The sequence below is a fragment of the Cherax quadricarinatus genome, chromosome 85 (genome assembly GCF_038502225.1).
Source record: "Cherax quadricarinatus isolate ZL_2023a chromosome 85, ASM3850222v1, whole genome shotgun sequence".
NCBI lineage: Eukaryota > Metazoa > Arthropoda > Malacostraca > Decapoda > Parastacidae > Cherax > Cherax quadricarinatus.
The window spans coordinates 12,506,985-12,530,017 of record NC_091376.1 but is presented as its reverse complement, the minus strand read 5'-3'; the positions used below and the strand labels follow the sequence as shown (position 1 = coordinate 12,530,017).

The 23,033-nt window shown below is 41.1% G+C and overlaps 1 protein-coding gene and 1 long non-coding RNA gene across 9 annotated transcripts in view; one reads left to right on the top strand and one right to left on the bottom strand.

Moving 5' to 3' along the window:
- LOC138855222 (uncharacterized) overlaps positions 1-21,213 on the bottom strand; it is a 202,825-nt gene extending 181,612 nt beyond the window's left edge. The window contains exon 1 of the long non-coding RNA XR_011394420.1: positions 20,436-21,213. This is a non-coding gene — a long non-coding RNA (uncharacterized lncRNA). The remainder of the gene's footprint in view (positions 1-20,435) is intronic.
- Positions 3,211-23,033, top strand: part of LOC128703181 (traB domain-containing protein) — a gene marked incomplete at its 3' end in the record, with an annotated part of 40,348 nt that continues 20,525 nt past the window's right edge. The window contains 5 exon segments of one of the 8 annotated variants that reach the window (XM_070103405.1): positions 3,211-3,301; positions 10,243-10,417; positions 13,841-14,015; positions 18,121-18,265; positions 19,793-19,939. In XM_070103405.1, the coding sequence (XP_069959506.1) occupies positions 10,257-10,417; positions 13,841-14,015; positions 18,121-18,265; positions 19,793-19,939 (628 nt within the window). 8 annotated transcript variants of the gene reach the window in all.

Below are 23,033 nucleotides of genomic sequence, written 5' to 3'. Positions count from 1 at the left end.
TGCGATTGATACAATGTTATGGTCCTTGAAGGTGAGATCCTCCGACATAATCACTCCCAGGTCTTTGACGTTGGTGTTTCGCTCTATTTTGTGGCCAGAATTTGTTTTGTACTCTGATGAAGATTTAATTTTCTCGTGTTTGCCATATCTGAGTAATTGAAATTTCTCATCGTTGAACTTCATATTGTTTTCTGCAGCCCACTGAAAGATTCGGTTGATGTCCACCTGGAGCCTTGCAGTGTCTGCAATGGAAGACACTGTCATGCAGATTCGGGTGTCATCTGCAAAGGAAGACACGGTGCTGTGGCTGACATCCTTGTCTATGTCGGATATGAGGATGAGGAACAAGATGGGAGCGAGTACTGTGCCTTGTGGAACAGAGCTTTTCACCGTAGCTGCCTCGGACTTTACTCTGTTGACGACTACTCTCTGTGTTCTGTTAGTGAGGAAATTATAGATCCATCGACCGACTTTTCCTGTTATTCCTTTAGCACGCATTTTGTGCGCTATTACGCCATGGTCACACTTGTCGAAGGCTTTTGCAAAGTCTGTATATATTACATCTGCATTCTTTTTGTCTTCTAGTGCATTTAGGACCTTGTCATAGTGATACCTGCTATAATATAGAGCTCGTCTGATACCTGCTATAATATAGAGCTCGTCTGATACCTGCTATAATATAGAGCTCTGCTGATACCTGCTATAATATAGAGCTCGTCTGATACCTGCTATAATATAGAGCTCGGCTGATACCTGCTATAATATAGAGCTCGGCTGATACCTGCTATAATATAGAGCTCGTCTGATACCTGCTATAATATAGAGCTCGTCTGATACATGCTATAATATAGAGCTCGTCTGATACCTGCTATAATATAGAGCTCGTCTGATACCTGCTATAATATAGAGCTCGTCTGATACCTGCTATAATATAGAGCTCGTCTGATACCTGCTATAATATAGAGCTCGTCTGATACCTGCTATAATATAGAGCTCGGCTGATACCTGCTATAATATAGAGCTCGCCTGATACCTGCTATAATATAGAGCTCGTCTGATACCTGCTATAATATAGAGCTCGTCTGATCCTGCTATAATATAGAGCTCGACTGATACCTGCTATAATATAGAGCTCGGCTGATACCTTCTATAATATAGAGCTCGACTGATACCTGCTATAATATAGAGCTCGTCTGATACATGCTATAATACAGAGCTCGTCTGATACCTGCTATAATATAGAGCTCGTCTGATACCTGCTATAATATAGAGCTCGTCTGATACATGCTATAATGTAGAGCTCGTCTGATACATGTTATAATATAGAGCTCGTCTGATACATGCTATAATATAGAGTTCGTCTGATGCCTGCTATAATATAGAGCTCGGCTGATACCTGCTGTAATATAGAGCTCGTCTGATACCTGCTATATTGCATGGCTCCTCCTCTGATGCTCCCTGAACCTCTTCATAATATTACCGTGCTCACACTCCAACAGCATGTTAAGTCGTAAACACCACTTGCCTCCACTTACTCAGATGTCGCTCCTGCCTCTCACAGCTACAGGATCACTATAACATAGTCTTGGATGCACTGGAGGACAATCAAAATGAAAATGTAGTATATACAGACTTTGTGAAGCCGTCGGCTAGTGTGACCATGGTATAATAACACATAAAATGCGTGATAAAGGAATAACAGTAAATGTTGATAAATGGATCTATAACATCCTAAGAAATAGAACACAAAGAATAATTGCTTATTTTATTTTTATCGTCTTATTATTCTATATTTTTTCATAATTTGTTTTGTGTCATTTTTATTTAATTTCTTATCTGCCATATTTGATTTTATATTATTGTAATGTTATTGATAAGATAATAAAAGGACCACAATTAAAAAATAGGTCACTTATGCTATGTATGATAATCTATGTAACTGTACTAGCACCCAGGTACCTACTTACTGCTAGGTGAATATAGACAACAGGTGTCTTAAGGAAACACATCCTAATGTTGCCACCCGCACCGGGGATCGAACCACGGACCTCAATGTGTGAGCTGAGTGCGCTACCGACCATGTGTCTTACTCATCAACTTGTCCTTATTATATACCATTTTTAGCATATTGGAAGTAGGTTTATTTAGGCACAGGTATGAGTGGAAACAACGGGACATGTTTCGTTAAGATACCTGCTGTCCATGTTTACCTAGCAGTAAGTAGGTACCTGGGTGTTAGTTGACTGGTGTGGGTCGCATCCTGGGGGACAAAATTAACCTATTTGCCAGAAATACTCTACATAACCATAGATTTTCTATGTCATTAATGTGAGCTATGGTCTGTATAAGTTGTATCATGTACTGGTAGAAATAAAGATTAATAATAATAATAATAATAATAATAATAATAATAATAATAACAATAATAATAATAATAATAATAATAATAATAATAATAATAACAATAATAATAATAATAATAATAATAATAATAATAATATTAATAATAATAATAATAATAATAATAATAATAATAATAATAATAATAATAATAATAATAATAATAATAATAATAATAATAATAATAACAATAATAATAACAATAATAATAATAATAATAATAATAATAATAATAATAATAATAACAATAATAATAATAATAATAATCATAACAATAATAATAATAATAAAAATAATAATAATAACAATAATAATAATAATAATAATAATAATAATAATAATAATAATAACAATAATAATAATAATAATAATAATAATAATAATAATAATAATAATAACAATAATAATAACAATAATAATAATAATAATAATAATAATAATAATAATAATAATCATAACAATAATAATAATAATAATAATAATAATAACAATAATAATAATAATAATAATAATAATAATAATAATAATAATAATAATAATAATAATAACAATAATAATAATAATAATAATAATAATAACAATAATAATAATAATAATAATAATAATAATAATACTGGAAAGCTTAATATATCCTTGAGATTTATATTATCAACATGAAGCAATATTCCTTCATTAAGCACTACCAGAGTTAACAGTTATATTTAACATTACAAAAATTCATATCTGAGTCACTAAAAATTAATAATTACTGATAAATAACATAATAATGACATAATAAATGGATTTAAATATAAGAAAATAGACATGTGTCAACTGTGATATCAGAGTTTGTTTTCCCTCTGAAGAATCAGGTCTTCCAAGCCATTTTTTCCATATTTTACGCCATTTTTTGGCGTGTGACGTGAGTGTTACACCTTGAAGTTACATATATGAGTGTGTTACAGTTACATGTAGTGCAGCTGTACCCTGGGATGGGTGTAACACGGGGAAAATTATGTAAAATTAGCCGGGTGAGGTAATGTTGGATTTAGGAGCCAGGTGGGAAATTTTTGTCAGTTTTCGGTAAATTCATGGGGAAGCGCTAAACTTGTAGGGGTCGCAGTGTCTGGGGAATGTAAGATACCGAGGGGCTGAGCCAAGGAAGGGGGTATTCTGTTCCAATTCCTTGAATCAAGAGTTCCCCGGCATAAAATCCCCCCCCCCCCACTTGAAAGGGGGGAAAAAAGTGGAATAAGCCGTGTCTGGGGAGTGGAATAAGCCGTGTCTGGGGAGTGGAATAAGCCGTGTCTGGGGAGTGGAATAAGCCGTGTCTGGGGAGTGGAATAGGCCGTGTCTGGGGAGTGGAATAGGCCGTGTCTGGGGAGTGGAATAGGCCGTGTCTGGGGAGTGGAATAAGCCGTGTCTGGGGAGTGGAATAAGCCGTGTCTGGGGAGTGGAATGCTGTATAATCCTCCGGGTTTAGCGCTTCCCCTTGAGTATAATAATAATGGGGAGTGGAATAAGCCGTGTCTGGGGAGTGGAATAAGCCGTGTCTGGGGAGTGGAATAGGCCGTGTCTGGGGAGTGGAATAGGCCGTGTCTGGGGAGTGGAATAAGCCGTGTCTGGGGAGTGGAATAGGCCGTGTCTGAGGGAATAAGCCGTGTCTGGGGAATGGAATAAGCCGTGTCTGGGGAGTGGAATAAGCCGTGTCTGGGGAGTGGAATAAGCCGTGTCTGGGGAGTGGAATATGCCGTGTCTGGGGAGTGGAATAGCCGTGTCTGGGGAGTGGAATAGGCCGTGTCTGGGGAGGGAATAAGCCGTGTGGGGAGTGCAATAAGCCGTGTCTGGGGAGTGGAATGCTGTATAATCCTCCGGGTTTAGCGCTTCCCCTTGAGTATAAGTGGAATAAGCCGTGTCTGGGGAGTGGAATAAGCCGTGTCTGGGGAGTGGAATAGGCCGTGTCTGGGGAGTGGAATAGGCTGTGTCTGGGGAGTGGAATAAGCCGTGTCTGGGGAGTGGAATAGGCCGTGTCTGGGGAATGGAATAAGCCGTGTCTGGGGAGTGGAATAAGCCGTGTCTGAGGAGTGGAATAAGCCGTGTCTGAGGAGTGGAATAAGCCGTGTCTGAGTGGAATAAGCCGTGTCTGGGGAGTGGAATAAGCCGTGTCTGAGGAGTGGAATAAGCCGTGTCTGGGGAGTGGAATAGGCCATGTCTGGGGAGTGTAATAAGCCGTGTCTGGGGAATGGAATAAGCCGTGTCTGGGGAGTGGAATAAGCCATGTCTGGGGAATGGAATAAGCCGTGTCTGGGGAGTGGAATAAGCCGTGTCTGGGGAGTGGAATAGGCCGTGTCTGGGGAGTGGAATAAGCCGTGTCTGGGGAATGGAATAAGCCGTGTCTGGGGAGTGGAATAGGCCGTGTCTGGGGAGTGCAATAAGCCGTGTCTGGGGAGTGGAATGCTGTATAATCCTCCGGGTTTAGCGCTTCCCCTTGAGTATAATAATGGGGAGTGGAATAAGCCGTGTCTGGGGAGTGGAATAAGCCGTGTCTGGGGAGTGGAATAAGCCGTGTCTGGGGAGTGGAATAGGCCGTGTCTGGGGAGTGGAATAAGCCGTGTCTGGGGAGTGGAATAAGCCGTGTCTGGGGAGTGGAATAAGCCGTGTCTGGGGAGTGGAATAGGCCGTGTCTGGGGAGTGGAATAAGCCGTATCTGGGGAATGGAATAAGCCGTGTCTGGGGAGTGGAATAAGCCGTGTCTGAGGAGTGGAATAAGCCATGTCTGAGGAGTGGAATAAGCCGTGTCTGAGAAGTGGAATAAGCCGTGTCTGGGGAGTGGAATAAGCCGTGTCTGAGGAGTGGAATAAGCCGTGTCTGGGGAGTGGAATAAGCCGTGTCTGGGGAGTGGAATAAGCCGTGTCTGGGGAGTGGAATAAGCCGTGTCTGGGGAGTGGAATAAGCCGTGTCTGAGGAGTGGAATAAGCCGTGTCTGAGGAGTCTAATAAGCCGTGTCTGGGGAGTGGAATAGGCCGTGTCTAAGGAGTGGAATAGGCCGTGTCTGGGAAGTGGGATTATGGGAGGTAATGGGAACACTGGAAAGTAATTAGATTAATTCTTATTGAACCTGTAGTTACATTACTGTGGTGTTCTGTGAGACTGGTGCATCCACAGCTGCTGTTCCTTGAGACCTACAAAGCTGCTGTTCCCTGAGATCTGCACAGCTGCTGTTCCCTGAAACCTACACAGCTGCTGTTCCCTGAGACCTACACAGCTGCTGTTCCCTGAGACCTACACAGCTGCTGTTTCCAGAGACCTACACAGCTGCTGTTAACAGAGACCTACACAGCTGCTGTTCCCAGAGTCCTTCATAACTGCTGTTCCCTGAGACCTACACAGCTGTTGTTCATTTAACCCTACACAGCTGTTGTTCATTTAACCCTACACAGCTGTTGTTCATTTAACCCTACACAGCTGTTGTTCATTTAACCCTACACAGCTGTTGTTCCTTTAGCCCTGCACAGCTGCTGTTTCCTGAGACCTACACAGCTGCTGTTTCCTGAGACCTACACAGCTGCTATTTCCTGAGACCTACACAGCTGCTGTTCCCAGAGACCTACACAGCTGCTGTTCCCTGAGACCTACACAGCTGCTGTTCCCTGAGACCTACACAGCTGCTGTTCCCTGAGACCTACACAGCTGCTGTTCCCTGAGACCTACACAGCAGCTGTTCCCTGAGACCTACACAGCTGCTGTTCCCAGAGACCTACACAGCTGTTGTTCCCTGAGACCTTCACATCTGCTGTTCCCTGAGACCTACACAGCTGCTGTTCCCTGAGACCTACACAGCTGCTATTCCCTGAGACCTACACAGCTGCTATTCCCTGAGACCTACACAGCTGCTGTTCCCTGAGACCTACACAGCTGTTGTTCTTTTAACCCTACACAGCTGTTGCTCCTTTAGCCCTACACAGCTGCTGTTCCCTGAGACCTACACAGCTGCTGTTCCCTGAGACCTACACAGCTGCTGTTCCCTGAAACCTACACAGCTGCTGTTCCACGAGACCTATACAGCTGCATTTCCTTTACCCCTGTACAGCTGCTGATCCCTGATACCTACACAGCTGCTGTTCCCTGAGACCTACACAGCTGCTGATCCCTGAGACCTACACAGCTGCTGATCCCTGAGACCTACACAGCTGCTGGTTCCTGAGACCTACACAGCTGCTGTTCCCTGAGACCTACACAGCTGCTGTTCCTTGAGATCTACACAGCTGCTGTTCCTGGAGACACACACAGCTGCTGTTCCCTGAGACCTTCATAACTGCTGTTCCCTGAGACCTACACAGCTGTTGTTCTTTTAACCCTACACAGCTGTTGTTCCTTTAGCCCTACACAGCTGTTGTTCCTTTAGCCCTACACAGCTGCTGTTCCCTGAGACCTACACAGCTGCTGTTCCCTGAGACCTACACAGCTGCTGTTCCCTGAGACCTACACAGCTGCTGTTCCCTGAGACCTACACAGCTGCTGTTCCCTGAGACCTACACAGCTGCTGTTCCCTGAGACCTAAACAGCTGCTGTTCCCTGAGACCTACACAGCTGCTGTTCCACGAGACCTATACAGCTGCATTTCCTTTACCCCTGTACAGCTGCTGATCCGAGACCTACACAGCTGCTGTTCCCTGAGATCTACACAGCTTCTGTTTCCTGAGACCTATACAGCTGCTGTTCCCTGAGACCTACACAGCTGCTGTTCCCTGAGACCTACACAGTTGCTTTTCCCTGAGACCTACACAGCTGCTGATCCCTGAGACCTACACAGCTGCTGATCCCTGAGACCTACACAGCTGCTGTTCCTTGAGATCTACACAGCTGCTGTTCCTGGAGACCCACACAGCTGCTGTTCCCTGAGACCTTCATAACTGCTGTTCCCTGAGACCTACACAGCTGTTGTTCTTTTAACCCTACACAGCTGTTGTTCCTTTAGCCCTACACAGCTGTTGTTCCTTTAGCCCTGCACAGCTGCTGTTCCCTGAGACCTACACAGCTGCTGTTCCCTGAGACCTACACAGCTGCTGTTCCCTGAGACCTACACAGCTGCTGTTCCCGGAGACCTACACAGCTGTTGTTCCCTGAGACCTTCACAACTGCTGTTCCCTGAGACCTACACAGCTGCTGTTCCCAGATAGCTTCACAGCTGCTATTCCCTGAGACCTACACAGCTGCTGTTCCTTGAGACCTACACAGCTGCTGTTCCCAGAGACCTCCACAGCTGCTGTTCCCAGAGACCTACACAGCTGCTGTTCCCAGAGTCCTTCATAACTGCTGTTCCCTGAGACCTACACAGCTGTTGTTCATTTAACGCTACACAGCTGTTGTTCATTTAACCCCACACAGCTTTTGTTCCTTTAGCCCTGCACAGCTGCTGTTTCCTGAGACCTACACAGCTGCTGTTTCCTGAGACCTACACAGCTGCTGTTTCCTGAGACCTACACAGCTGCTGTTTCCTGAGACCTACACAGCTGTTGTTTCCTGAGACCTACACAGCTGCTGTTTCCTGAGACCTACACAGCTGCTGTTTCCTGAGACCTACACAGCTGCTGTTCCCAGAGCCCTTCACAGCTGCTGTTCCCTGAGACCTACACAGCTGCTGTTTCCTGAGACCTACACAGCTGCTGTTCCCTGAGACTTACACAGCTGCTGTTCCCAGAGACCTACACAGCTGTTGTTCCCTGAGACCTTCACATCTGTTTCCTGAGACCTACACAGCTGCTGTTCCCAGAGAGCTTCACAGCTGCTATTCCCTGAGACCTACACAGCTGCTGTTCCATGAGACCTACACAGCTGCTGTTCCCTGAGACCTACACAGCTGCTGTTCCACGAGACCTATACAGCTGCATTTCCTTTACCCCTGTACAGCTGCTGATCCCTGAGACCTACACAGCTGCTGTTCCCTGAGACCTACACAGCTGCTGTTTCCTGAGACCTACACAGCTGCAGTTCCCTGAGACCTACACAGCTGCAGTTCCCTGAGACCTACACAGCTGCTTTTCCCTGAGACCTACACAGCTGCTGTTCCCCGAGACCTACACAGCTGCTGATCCCTGAGACCTACACAGCTGCTGATCCCTGAGACCTACACAGCTGTTGTTCATTTAACCCTACACAGCTGTTGTTCATTAAACCCTTCACAGCTGTTGTTCCTTTAGCCCTGCACAGCTGCTGTTCCCTGAGACCTACACAGCTGCTGTTTCCTGAGACCTACACAGCTGCTGTTTCCTGAGACCTACACAGCTGCTCTTTCCTGAGACCTACACAGCTGCTGTTTCCTGAGACCTACACAGCTGCTGTTTCCTGAGACCTACACAGCTGCTGTTTCCTGAGACCTACACAGCTGCTGTTCCCAGAGCCCTTCACAGCTGCTGTTCCCTGAGACCTACACAGCTGCTGTTTCCTGAGACCTACACAGCTGCTGTTCCCAGAGACCTACACAGCTGCTGTTCCCAGAGACCTACACAGCTGTTGTTCCCTGAGACCTTCACATCTGTTCCCTGAGACCTACACAGCTGCTGTTCCCAGAGAGCTTCACAGCTGCTATTCCCTGAGACCTACACAGCTGCTGTTCCATGAGACCTACACAGCTGCTGTTCCACGAGACCTATACAGATGCATTTCCTTTACCCCTGTACAGCTGCTGATCCCTGAGATCTACACAGCTGCTGTTCCCTGAGACCTACACAGCTGCTGTTTCCTGAGACCTACACAGCTGCAGTTCCCTGAGACCTACACAGCTGCTGTTCCCTGAGACCTACACAGCTGCTGTTCCCTGAGACCTACACAGCTGCTGTTCCCTGAGACCTACACAGCTGCTGATCCCTGAGACCTACACAGCTGCTGATCCCTGAGACCTACACAGCTGTTGTTCATTTAACCCTACACAGCTGTTGTTCATTTAACCCTTCACAGCTGTTGTTCCTTTAGCCCTGCACAGCTGCTGTTCCCTGAGACCTACACAGCTGCTGTTTCCTGAGACCTACACAGCTGCTGTTTCCTGAGACCTACACAGCTGCTGTTTCCTGAGACATACACAGCTGCTGTTTCCTGAGACCTACACAGCTGCTGTTTCCTGAGACCTACACAGCTGCTGTTCCCAGAGACCTACACAGCTGCTGATCCCTGAGACCTACACAGCTGCTGTTTCCTGAGACCTACACAGCTGCTGTTCCCTGAGACCTACACAGCTGCTGTTCCCAGAGACCTACACAGCTGTTGTTCCCTGAGAACTTCACATCTGTTCCCTGAGACCTACACAGCTGCTGTTCCCAGAGAGCTTCACAGCTGCTATTCCCTGAGACCTACACAGCTGCTGTTCCCTGAGACCTACACAGCTGCTGTTCCCTGAGACCTACACAACTGCTGTTCCCTGAGACCTACACAGCTGCTGTTCCACGAGACCTATACAGCTGCATTTCCTTTACCCCTGTACAGCTGCTGATCCCTGAGACCTACACAGCTGCTGTTCCCTGAGACCTACACAGCTGCTGTTCCCTGAGACCTACACAGCTGCTGTTTCCTGAGACCTACACAGCTGCTGGTCCCTGAGACCTACACAGCTGCTGGTCCCTGAGACCTTCACAGCTGCTGGTCCCTGAGACCTACACAGCTGCTGGTCCCTGAGACCTACACAGCTGCTGGTCCCTGAGACCTACACTTGCTATTTGAGCTCCTGTATGATTATTAATAATAATGGTTCTGGGTTATCCTAGGTAATTTACATTGTATGATAATTATACTTGTGTATTCCTGTGCCTAAATGAACTTAATAAGCTGAGCCATCAAAAAGTTTGCTTGAATAGTGCTTTGCTTCAACAGATTTTAGCGGTTAAATGACATCATTGGAGGACAAAGTGACTGTAAGTCGGGCAGAGGTGGTGACAGAGATCCTGAATGTAACATTGGGTGAGGAGGCAGTAGACTTGGCTAGCAATGACATATCAAAGTCACTTGACACCTCTCAAGTTTCTGTAGAAAGTGAATCAATTAATAGGTATGTTCTTAATTGATTTTTAGCACCAGTCCTTTGTTTTGAAAGTGTTTTTTTTGGTTTACTTACTGTACTTGAATTGAGTAAACATTCATTGGTTACCCATATATTTTATTTTTTCTTAATATAGCTGTTTGGATAGTCTGGGTGGTAATATTGAATCAGTAGTTATATTTGTGTATATTTCATATTCAGAACTCTATTGTATAAAAAAATTAACCAGTTACGGTACAATAATTAGACAAAAAAGTTTTCTGGTACTTTAGGGTTTAAAGAAATGGTGCAACTTGCTTTCGTGTGTTCTTTTGCATCTTATGCTTGGAATATTAAGCTGTTGCTGTAAGCATTTGCAGTGCTTTTTAGAACTATACATGTTATTGCATGGAGAATAATTTTTTTTTTGTTATTCTTAAGATATTGAGTTTAGATTTAAACACTGGTACTCTGAAAATCTGGACTGATTTATGGCATGGAGCACAACGGAATAAATAAAGATCTGGTACAGAGCAACAAGAATAGTGGAAAAACATAGGGTACAGAGGATGGGACACGAATAGCTAACGGTAAGACACTCCTGTAGCAACCATAGCAAATCACTGATGACTTCCTAGTTGTTCTCTTTCAGATACAGTACAACACACATGTTTATACAATATATACATCATATTGGCAGTAGCAGGCATGGGTGGTGCATAATATGTATGAGTGATGGTTGACTTGGTCACAGATTTCTACATTATAGGTTTGTCTGTGTGTTATCGTGTTTTGGCGATAACTGTACTTAAAATAAAATGATCTTATTTAACACTTGTTTTAGCTCTCGCTCATTAACACAACACATAAATCAGATGTAATATGATCATGAGTTGATTATCACTTTTAAAATAAGCAAAATTTTCATATGAACACTTGGCTCTTATATCAATGAAGTTAATGTCGTTTCATTTATTTCACTTGTTATTATATGCCTTACTAACCACTAGTTCTAATGCAGTCTATGCGTTTGACTATAAAGTTGTGGTTTCTTTGTACTTGTTGGTAAATATAAGAAAACAGTAACACTATACCATACAAAGTGATATATGCTCTTGTGTCTCCAACCGAATATAAGTGCTGGGTGAATTAGCTTGCTTCTGCTGGCAGTGAGTGTATCTTTCTCTTCTGATACAGTGAGATGAAGTGCTTGAATTCAGTTGCATTAGACATTATATAGGTATATCTTCAGCATCTTGTATCCAGAATGTGTATGTGTGAGAGAGAATGCATATGTTGAAGGCCATTAGCCACAGTTCTTTAATTAGCTACTCAATTATTTTTCACATGGCCAGCCAGGCAAGGAAGGCACATTATTAAAGTCATGGTATTTGAAAGTTATTATTTAGGTCTTATACATAGTTTGAACTTTACAATGGACTATGGTTTCATATGCAGTATAATATAGCGTACTGTAGTAAATTATATAGAATTTAACCAAGGATAGATCATTATAGTCAGTCAGTGTGACATACAGTATTTCCATTGTAGTAATGAGGATGTCAGTGAATATCAAGTATCTGAATCTTTATAATAAAATTTAATAATTTTTTTTGTCAAATTAGCTGCATATAGGGTAAACCCAAGATTTAAATAGGGTGTAGAAAAATGGCTGGTAATGGCAGTTGTTGATGAAGGTGTCATTATTGTGCAATGATTGTGACAATGGATAATTCTGTGAGCTACAGACTTCGTGGTTGTTTTTAATCATTTGACCCAGTGAATTTTGTCGTATTTCTGAAGTCTGTTAAATTGAGGGTGTACTGTATAAGGGTGTGTATAGCCATATATGCACCCTTATACAGTACACCCTCTGTTGTCATATTAAAAATGAATTGATACTGTACTCTCTTTTCTTGTATATTATTAGATGCAAATGTGTTGTTAAATTAATAGATACAATATAAATACAGTAATTATATCTGCTTCATATAAAGTATCTGAGTATTTACAAAAAATTATCAACAGTATTTCATTCCAGAATGATACAAGTTTACTAAACCTAAGCAAAGATGAGAGTAAAAGACAATATACGTACAGTGGACCCTCGGTTATCGGCCATAATCCGTTCCAGAAGGTCGGCCTAAAGCTGAAATGTCCTAAAACCGAAATAATATTTCCCATAAGAATTAATGTAAATACAATTAATCCTTTCCAGACACCCAAAAATATTAACAAAATATACATTTTTTGAAGATTAATTATAGTTTTACATGCACAGAACAATGAGAACTAAATAAAATAAATAAATGAACATTTAAGTCACTATTACATACCTTTATTAAAGACTTGTTGGCTTATGGAAGACTGGGAGGAGGAGAGAGGAAGGATTGATTATTGTTTGGAAGGGGAATCTCCCTCCATAAGGACTTCAGTTATCAAAGCCCCCTCTGGGGTTACTTCCCTCCCCGCCTGCTATACTCCCTGCATGCCTGCTACACTCCCTGCCTTCCTCTTACACTCCCTACTGCACTCCCTCCCTGCCTGCCTGCTACACTCCCTGCCTTCCTCCTACACCCCCTGCCTTCCTCCTACACCCCCTGCTACACCCTGCCTCCCTATTACACTCCCCTCCACACTCCCTATTTCCCTGTTACACTCCCTGCCTCCTTGCTACACTCCCTGCCTCCTTGCTACACTCCCTGCCTCCCTGCTACACTCCCTGCCTCCCTGTTACACTCCCTCGATCCATGCTACACTCCCTGCATGTCTGCTACACTCCCTGCATGCCTGCTACACTCCCTGCCTCCCTGCTACACTCCCTTTTGCAATATTAGCTTCCTTGATTTCTATTTTCTTTGCCAGGATGGAAGCGATTGTTGATTTGGATTTCCCATACATCCTGGCACGTTCTAGCACTCGAACACCACTCTCATACTTTTCAACAACTTCTTTCTTAAATTCCATTGTGTTTCTCACTTTCTTTTCCAAAGGAACTTTACTAGGAACTTTGGACCCATGGTTGCTTATTTTGCAAGCGCACTCAATAACCACAAAAAACAATGGATTATAGCTAAATGTTTGGATGAATGAGTGGAGGCTTCCTCACTCTCCCAGAGACACAGCCAAACTGACTCACGAACGCGCGAGTGGGTGGACGTGTCCAATTCGACCGATAAGCGAAATAACGGCCGATAACTAGAATAAAATTTTGGCCGAAAAACCGGGCGATAATTGGATTGGCCGATATCCGGAATGGATGATAACCAAGGGTCCACTGTATGTACTTATTTACAACAGCTAGAACAATGGTAAGTTGTAGAAATGGTATCACATGAATCTCCCAAGTAGGACTTACCTTAATATCAGGTGGAGGCATTGAGGAGTAAGGATGTGTGATGCATTTCTGTGGTTATTTACAAAATATATCTTGTCTTAAGAAATTTCTTCTAGTGAGGTCATGGATACAACTGTAGAGACCTCCAGTGAGTCGGCCCTACAGTCACCGGACTCAGCCATTGGTGTGACTCCTTCGTTGACACCAGATCAAGAGTTCCAGAATAGAGTGCCTGAAAAGGTCATTTTCAAACCTACACACATGAAAGAAGACACACCAGAACCAACTAAGGTAAAAATGGTGGAAATTATTGAACCATTGAGACAAAGAGGAAATGATGAGGAAGATCGAAGCCTTATATCCGTTGTTGTTGAGTCAGATCAGAACCTGCATGATTTTGAACAGGTACATAGCTTTACTATAATAATGTTTACAGGACAATAAAATCTTAATTGTAGTTAGAAAAACATTTATGGTCATAATGCCTGGTAAACTTGGGTACACTATAACCTCAATAATCTACAGTTGGTAAACTTAGGTACACTACAACCTCGATAATCCACAGTTCTAAATTTTGGAAAATAACACATTGAGGTGTGGTTATAACATGTTTGCCAATCAGTATAACTGTGATATTTTCCCTGACTGATGAATTTAAGTTCTTGGAGAGAGTTAAAGAAAGGGTTATGTAATTTAGGTGATACTGTAACCCTTTGGAGACATTTTTTTAATATAAATGAAGGAAAATTACTAGCAAGTACTGAATATTAGCATAAAAATATCCATCAAGGATGAGTACATGGTATCAGAGTTAAAAATAAATTTTATGATGAAAGGCTGTAAATATTGAAGATGCAGGATAATAGGAAGAAGAATGGAGACATGATAACCACATTTAAGATTATAAAAAATATAAGGAAAAAAAAGTGGAGCTGAAGGGATACTAAGAAAATTTTCTTCACAGGATGGTAGATCAGTGGAATGAATTACAAGAGAATGTAGTAAGAACTACAGATATTTGAAGTTTTAAAAAGATTATATGATCACCAGAGTAGTGAAGACAGGCCACCATGAGCATAGCTCTGCTCCTGTAACTACAAATATAGGAATGAGTGTAGGCAAATGGTTTCTGGGACCTGATGAGCTGCTGGAAGTTGAGTAAGGTAACATTTTGTGAAGGGATTCAGCATTGCAATCTTTGATTTCTTTTGAAGGATGTCCCGAAATTGATTGATTGCTATACAATATTTTCTACAATAAGAGAATCTCCAAAAACTGCTTAACTCGAAAGATTGTCGATTATTGAAGTTGTACTGTATATGCTTAAGGGATGTAGGATATTGATCTATAGATAGTATTTAAAATACAGTACTGTATCTAAGGATAATTGTTTCTGCTTTGTTGCACTGGAATTTTTAAAGGCAGTAATAAATTTATTACAAGAAAGCTCTTGCAGCTATGTTAGATGTTTTCCTTTGTATTTTATGGTACAGTGTTGTGGAACTGGATTGGTATGTCAATACAGTACTGTAGAGGTGGAGTAAATGACAGATTACATGACTGTTTTTGTCAGTTATAATGTTTGGCCCAATGTATGGGTGAAACATAGTCATTAATAAAGGTAGCCACTGCATGTAGATGTTATTTACTCCAGTATAGTACAGTAGCGAGTTCTAGATCTTCGTTTGTGACAGTAATATGGTAATGGGGTGTAACAGTATTTAATGCAGAGCTGGACATTGTTTTAGATATTTCTCTCAGGACTGAACTTTATTTCCGAGTGAAAACTCGTCTGAAATAAAGGCCTGTCCTGTAGTTTTACCTGACAGTATTACAGAGTTATGACTGCATGCTGTAGTTAGACAACAATGTATAAGGAAAAGGCTGAAGTTACTTTACAACTTTCAGTCACAATCTGATAATAAATATTTTTCTTTTTAATAATACAATACAAGATTTAAGTCCTAGAGGTGGGAAGCACAGTAGCTGACTCTGAAGGTTGGGTTGGGATGTTGTAGCTCAGAGGGTCAAATGAATTATGTTGTCTGTGCTCTTCTAGCAAGACAGTTATTGAAGGAATGATGGTACATGATAATTATTCTTTGGGTTTTCCTGCCTTGGTGGAAAATGGCCAATGTGGTTAAGAAAAAAAATGCAGCATTCCAGTTGATGAGAGCTCATTTATAAAATTAGTTGCAGTATCCACTCCAGATGGTAACCCTGATTACTGACAAATACAGTAATACATATTTCTATAAATATCCCAGCTAGAAAATGCTATGATTTCAGTTCATCGTGCATGTTCTGTAATTAAAAACTGCAAAATAGCATAATGATGTTTAAGTTCCCTGTACATGCAGCATTTCCATGAAGACTTGAGTTACACCAGTTTCAGAATATCTATGTATCTAGTTTTGCACTAACTGCATTGCCTTCTCACAAATAATAGACTCCACAACACTGTCTCCCACTAATTCTTTTTCCTTAATCCACAATTATAATAACTTTTCCATCTCTTCCATTATTGGTGGCCTTTGTTTAGTTAGAAAAGTTACTCCTTTTGCAACATTAGCATCTTTGATTTGTTCTTTCTTTGTCAGGATGGATTAATTGTTGATTTATTCTTTCTGTACATCCTGGCAAGTTCCATCACCTTCATACCACACTCAAACTTTTCTATCACTTCACACTTAAATTCCATGGTGTTTGTCACTTTCTTTACCACAGGAACTTTCTTTGGAGCCATGGTTACTTACTTCACAGTTGCACTACAAAAAAAAACAAACACTAAAAACAATGGAAAACAAGCGAAATGTTTGGATGTATGAGCAGAAGCTTCCTCAGCCACCGAGAGACAAAGCCAAACTGACGCGCAAGCGGCCCCAGCTGGCGGATGGACGTGTCCCAAACTGCCGATAACCAAATTAACGGCTGATAACCGGGGGTCCACTGTACTTAAAACATACATATACTAGTATTTAAATTAGTAATACAATACATAAATAAACATTTAAATAACATTTAAAATCACATTTACATACCTTTAATAAAGAGACTTGCTGGCATCTGGAAGATAGGAGGAGAGAGGGAGGACTTATTGTTTTGAAGGGGAATCCCCTTCCATAAAGACTTTAGGTAACAAGTCCTTATCTGGGGTTACTTCCCTTCTTTGTCTTTTAAGGCCACTAGGACCAGCTCGAGTCACTAGACCCCTGTCGCACAAAATAACTGTCAAGAGTGCTCTGTTTCTGGCGTCTCTTGAAGATTTGCCTAAAATGGGACATTGTTTTGTCACTGAACATGTTACAGAAATGGCTTGTTTCAGCTTGTTCAGGGTGGTATTTTTCCACAAAACTTTGCAACTTATTCCACATTCCACACATGTCCTTAATCACTGAAGAAGGCACCTTCACTCCTCCTCCCTCCTCCTCTGAAGCAAGTTCCTCAGCTGTGCTTTGTTGCTGTTCCATTTGAAGCTTTTGCAGTTCGTCAATGGTTAGCTTCACTTTAAAGTCCCCACTAGTGTTAGTACAGAACAAAAGAGTTAGCCTGTCTTTCATGGGCTTGTGTCCTGGCAGTGCCAGGATTGTTGATATGTTTTTGCCGTACATCCTGGCAAGCTCGCCCACATGTACGCCACTCTCATATTTTTGTACTATCTCCTTCCTCACTTCTATGGCATTTCTCACTTCCTTTACCAAAGGGCTGCCACTAGTAAGTTTCTTTGGGCCCATGGTGGCTTATTTCACAGTCACAATCAATAAACAAGCACTAAACACAAAGAATTTATTGTGAAATATTTGGATGAGTGCGCAGGGTAATGTTCAATCGAGGATAAACAGAGCTAGACTGGCTCATGATGCCTGCGTGGGCAGGCGGACAGGTTTGGTACGCCAGCCGAAACTCTGGACAAAATTTAGCCAAAAACAGCGGTTGAAACTTGAAGCGGCCGATACTCAGGGCGGCCAAAACTCCGGGTTCCACTGTACATGCTTTAAGGGTTAAAGAAGGAAAGCACATTTACCATCATTCAATTTCTTGCTGTTTCCAGAAATTCACTAACATCACACTTTTTTAAATGATCCACCGAATCACAACATCCTCTCTACCCATCCTTCAAAATGTAAGCACTGTACCTCTCACCTCCAGAACTCAAGTCTGACTTGTTGGTTTCACTGAATCCCTTCATAAATACTTTTTCATACATACAGTATGTGTAAACATTGTTTAGAAAAAAACTATGAATAAGATTATAGAAGTGTCACACCTAGTATAGTAGGTCAGTTCTCAGGAAAAACTAACATGTAGCCTTGTCCTGAGGATGCTGGTTCTTTGAGAATCCTGTATGCACAGTAGTTTTTATTTACATTGTAATGGTGAATGCAACTTTCAGCAGAATTCGATTCAGGGGGATAACCATGTGAATTCAGAAGATGGTTATGCAGATGATGTAGAGCACATTGAAGATGAGGCAGAGGATACCATTAGTGACACTGAAGTGGTTTTATCGGCATCCATGCAGTTTCCATTAAGTAGTAAACGTGAGTTGCTCTTATTTTTGTAATACTCTGCTTTATTTGATTTTACAACTGAGCCTAGAATACTTGAGGCAGTGGTAGATGTTTCTGAAGAATGAGACACTTGTGCAGCACTTGGGTATCTTGATTGTGGAAATGTTTGCCAGCCAGTGGCTTCACCAGAGAAGAATGGTGGAAGAGGAGGAGTGTGAGGTATTACTTCAAACCCTTTCCACTATTCTTCACTGTATTGGACTGGTAAATTCACTGGTTGACAAAACATTTCCACATTGAAGATACCCAAGTGTTACACTAGTTTTTCATTTCTAATTTTGTCTGTTTTCTAAAGCATTTATATTCTAAATGTTTTTGTTGTTCAGACTGCATGTATCCAGAGGATAAGTATGACCTATTTGTGTTTACTAGCAGGTGTTCATGTGTGTTTGTGTGGCTCATTGTATAGTATGTACTTATTCTTGTATCATGATTGATGCCCTGTTAATGAGGTGCTACTGGGAACAGTGAAACCGTGCTTTTCAATGGTAGTAATGTGGTGAATAATTGGTGATGAGCAAGGTTGGTGTAGTGCCATGTCTTGAAGTGTTGGTGCTTATTGTGTTTTAGATGATACTTTAGTAGTGTTGAATATCAAGCTGTGTTGAACCTTCATTTACACTACAACAACACTTCGTTGTAATTATGCATGCTTATGTCTTTCATTGATCATATTTACATGTTTTACATCTGCTCTCGCTCTGCATGTTGGTAACTAATACAGAACAGAATAGAGTGAAGAAGGAAGAGGTGAAGGTGACCAATGCCAGCAGACAATTCTCTTTGTTGAAGGGAGTGTGGCTTAATATGAACAGAGAAGGAATTATTAAAAATAAGTTATCCTTGGTTTAAATTGCAGTATTGAATAAGCTTTACTGACGAGCTCTCTCGCTATACGATGCTTGTGCAGAATGCTGTGAGATGAATTACTAGGATAGTGGTGATTAAGGAATGATAAGGCACCATGTTAGTGTAGATGACAAAATTTGTGTTACAACTGTTGTTGCATTTAGAAGTACAAGACCAAATACACGTGCTTAAAATGTTTTTCATAGGACTCGAATGTTGCAGGAAATTCTAGTCCAAGTTTTTTTTTTTTTTTTTTTTTTTAAGCATGTGAGGTAGCTCATTCTTTTAAGAAACAACAATTTATGAATTAGAGAATTATTAAGTTATGGGCAGAGGAACAATAAATATTTAAAATATTAAAAATGACATTACATGTTGTAATAAAACTTTAGAAAAATTTCTCTTGGTTAGAGGATTTGATTCTCAAGGAAAGAGAATAAGCTTTGTTTTAAGTTTAAGCTAACCAAGCATGTACAGAACATTTTACCTGTACTGTACATTTGAATTGTCATGTCTGCATTTTTAGTAAGAGCTGTTGAGTGAGTGATAGTGAAGGTGTTGATTTCTTAATTTACCTTACCTTGGTAGGAAACTACAATTGGTAGTGAAAAAAACAAAACAAAAAATCCAGTATTTCTTGCTCTACAGCTGAACGAGAGGAGAATGTGGAGGGCAGCTTGCAAGTGGAGAGTGAGCATGAAGGCATCAAGCAAGAGAGACACTCACCTTTAGAGTCCAGCACTGGGGTGACCGTTGAAGTGCGGAGCCAAGTTTCAGTGTCTTCTACTAAAGAAGGTCAGTGGAAACTACTGATGGAGGGTAGGAATTTTGCACAAGTTGATGGTGTAAAAACTAAATTTTGACTTAAGAGGACAAATTACTGTGTATGGGGTGAGCAGCTGATTCATGTAATACAATACAGGAGGGTCCGTTTTTAAAGCTGTTAGGTTCCCGACCCCAGGCGATAAGCAAAAATCACCAGCAGGTGGAAAAGAGCATTTTTTCAATATCATATTCATCAAAAATGCCTGATAATGTGTTTATTCTATCATATATTAAGTTCTTAATACTGCTAGTCAGAGAGAAACAGATACAAAAGTAAAATAAATAATACATACAAAACTTAGGTAGGTTGGTAGACAGCAACCACCCAGGGAGGTACTACCGTCCTGCCAAGTGAGTGTAAAACGAAGCCTGTGATTGTTTTACATGATGGTAGGATTGCTGATGTCTTTTGTCTGTCTCATAAATATGCAAGATTACAGGCATGTCTTGCTACTTCTACTTACACTTAGGTCACACTACACATACATGTACACATTTATTTATACACACTCATCTGAGTTTTCTTTGATTTTATCTTAATAGTTCTTGGTCTTATTAATTTTCCTTTTATATCCATGGGGAAGTGGAATAAGAATCTTTCCTCCGTAAGCCATGCGTGTTGTAAAAGTCAACTAAAATGCCGGGAACAATGGGCTAGTAACCCCTTTTCCTGTAAAGATTACTAAAAAGAATAAGAAGAAGAAAATTGTCAAAGTGGGAAGTCTGAATGTGCGTGGATGTTGTGCAGATGATAAGAAAGAGATGATTGTGGATGTTATGAATGAGAAGAAGCTGGATGTCCTGGCTTTAAGTGAAACAAAGCTGAAGGGGGTGGGAGAGTTTCAGTGGAGAGGAATAAATGGGATTAGGTCAGGGGTTTCAAATAGAGTTAGAGCTAAAGAAGGAGTAGCAATAATGTTGAAGGATAAGCTATGGCAGGAAAAGAGGGACTATAAATGTATTAATTCAAGGATTATGTGGAGTAAAATAAAGATTGGATGTGAAAAGTGGGTTATAATAAGCGTGTATGCACCTGGAGAAGAGAGAAGTGTAGAGGAGAGAGAGAGATTTTGGGAAATGTTGAGTGAATGCGTGGGGAGTTTTGAATCAAGTGTGAGAGTAATGGTGGTTGGGGATTTTAATGCTAAAGTGGGTAAAAATGTTATGGAGGGAGTAGTAGGTAAATTTGGGGTGCCAGGGGTAAATGTAAATGGGGAGCCTTTAATTGAGCTATGTGTAGAAAGAAATTTGGTAATAAGTAATACATATTTTATGAAAAAGAGGATAAATAAATATACAAGGTATGATGTAGCACGTAATGAAAGTAGTTTATTAGATTATGTATTGGTGGATAAAAGGTTGATGGGTAGGCTCCAGGATGTACATGTTTATAGAGGGGCAACTGATATATCGGATCATTATTTAGTTGTAGCTACAGTTAGAGTAAGAGGTAGATGGGAAAAGAGGAAGGTGGCAACAACAAGTAAGAGGGAAGTGAAAGTGTATAAACTAAGGGAGGAGGAAGTTCGGGTGAGATATAAGCGACTATTGGCAGAAAGGTGGGCTAGTGCAAAGATGAGTAGTGGGGGGGTTGAAGAGGGTTGGAATAGTTTTAAAAATGCAGTATTAGAATGTGGGGCAGAAGTTTGTGGTTATAGGAGGGTGGGGGCAGGAGGAAAGAGGAGTGATTGGTGGAATGATGAAGTAAAGGGTGTGATAAAAGAGAAAAAGGTAGCTTATGAGAGGTTTTTACAAAGCAGAAGTGTTATAAGAAGAGCAGAGTATATGGAGAGTAAAAGAAAGGTAAAGAGAGTGGTGAGAGAGTGCAAAAGGAGAGCAGATGATAGAGTGGGAGAGGCACTGTCAAGAAATTTTAATGAAAATAAGAAAAAATTTTGGAGTGAGTTAAACAAGTTAAGAAAGCCTAGGGAAAATATGGATTTGTCAGTTAAAAACAGAGTAGGGGAGTTAGTAGATGGGGAGATGGAGGTATTGGGTAGATGGCGAGAATATTTTGAGGAACTTTTAAATGTTAAGGAAGAAAGGGAGGCAGTAATTTCATGCACTGGTCAGGGAGGTATACCATCTTTTAGGAGTGAAGAAGAGCAGAATGTAAGTGTGGGGGAGGTACGTGAGGCATTACGTAAAATGAAAGGGGGTAAAGCAGCTGGAACTGATGGGATCATGACAGAAATGTTAAAAGCAGGGGGGGATATAGTGTTGGAGTGGTTGGTACTTTTGTTTAATAAATGTATGAAAGAGGGGAAGGTACCTAGGGATTGGCAGAGAGCATGTATAGTCCCTTTATATAAAGGGAAAGGGGACAAAAGAGACTGTAAAAATTATAGAGGAATAAGCTTACTGAGTATACCAGGAAAAGTGTACGGTAGGGTTATAATTGAAAGAATTAGAGGTAAGACAGAATGTAGGATTGCGGATGAGCAAGGAGGTTTTAGAGTGGGTAGGGGATGTGTAGATCAGGTGTTTACATTGAAGCATATATGTGAACAGTATTTAGATAAAGATAGGGAAGTTTTTATTGCATTTATGGATTTAGAAAAGGCATATGATAGAGTGGATAGAGGAGCAATGTGGCAGATGTTGCAAGTATATGGAATAGGTGGTAAGTTATTAAATGCTGTAAAGAGTTTTTATGAGGATAGTGAGGCTCAGGTTAGGGTGTGTAGAAGAGAGGGAGACTACTTCCCGGTAAAAGTAGGTCTTAGACAGGGATGTGTAATGTCACCATGGTTGTTTAATATATTTATAGATGGGGTTGTAAAGGAAGTAAATGCTAGGGTGTTTGGGAGAGGGGTGGGATTAAATTATGGGGAATCAAATTCAAAATGGGAATTGACACAGTTACTTTTTGCTGATGATACTGTGCTTATGGGAGATTCTAAAGAAAAATTGCAAAGGTTAGTGGATGAGTTTGGGAATGTGTGTAAAGGTAGAAAGTTGAAAGTGAACATAGAAAAGAGTAAGGTGATGAGGGTGTCAAATGATTTAGATAAAGAAAAATTGGATATCAAATTGGGGAGGAGGAGTATGGAAGAAGTGAATG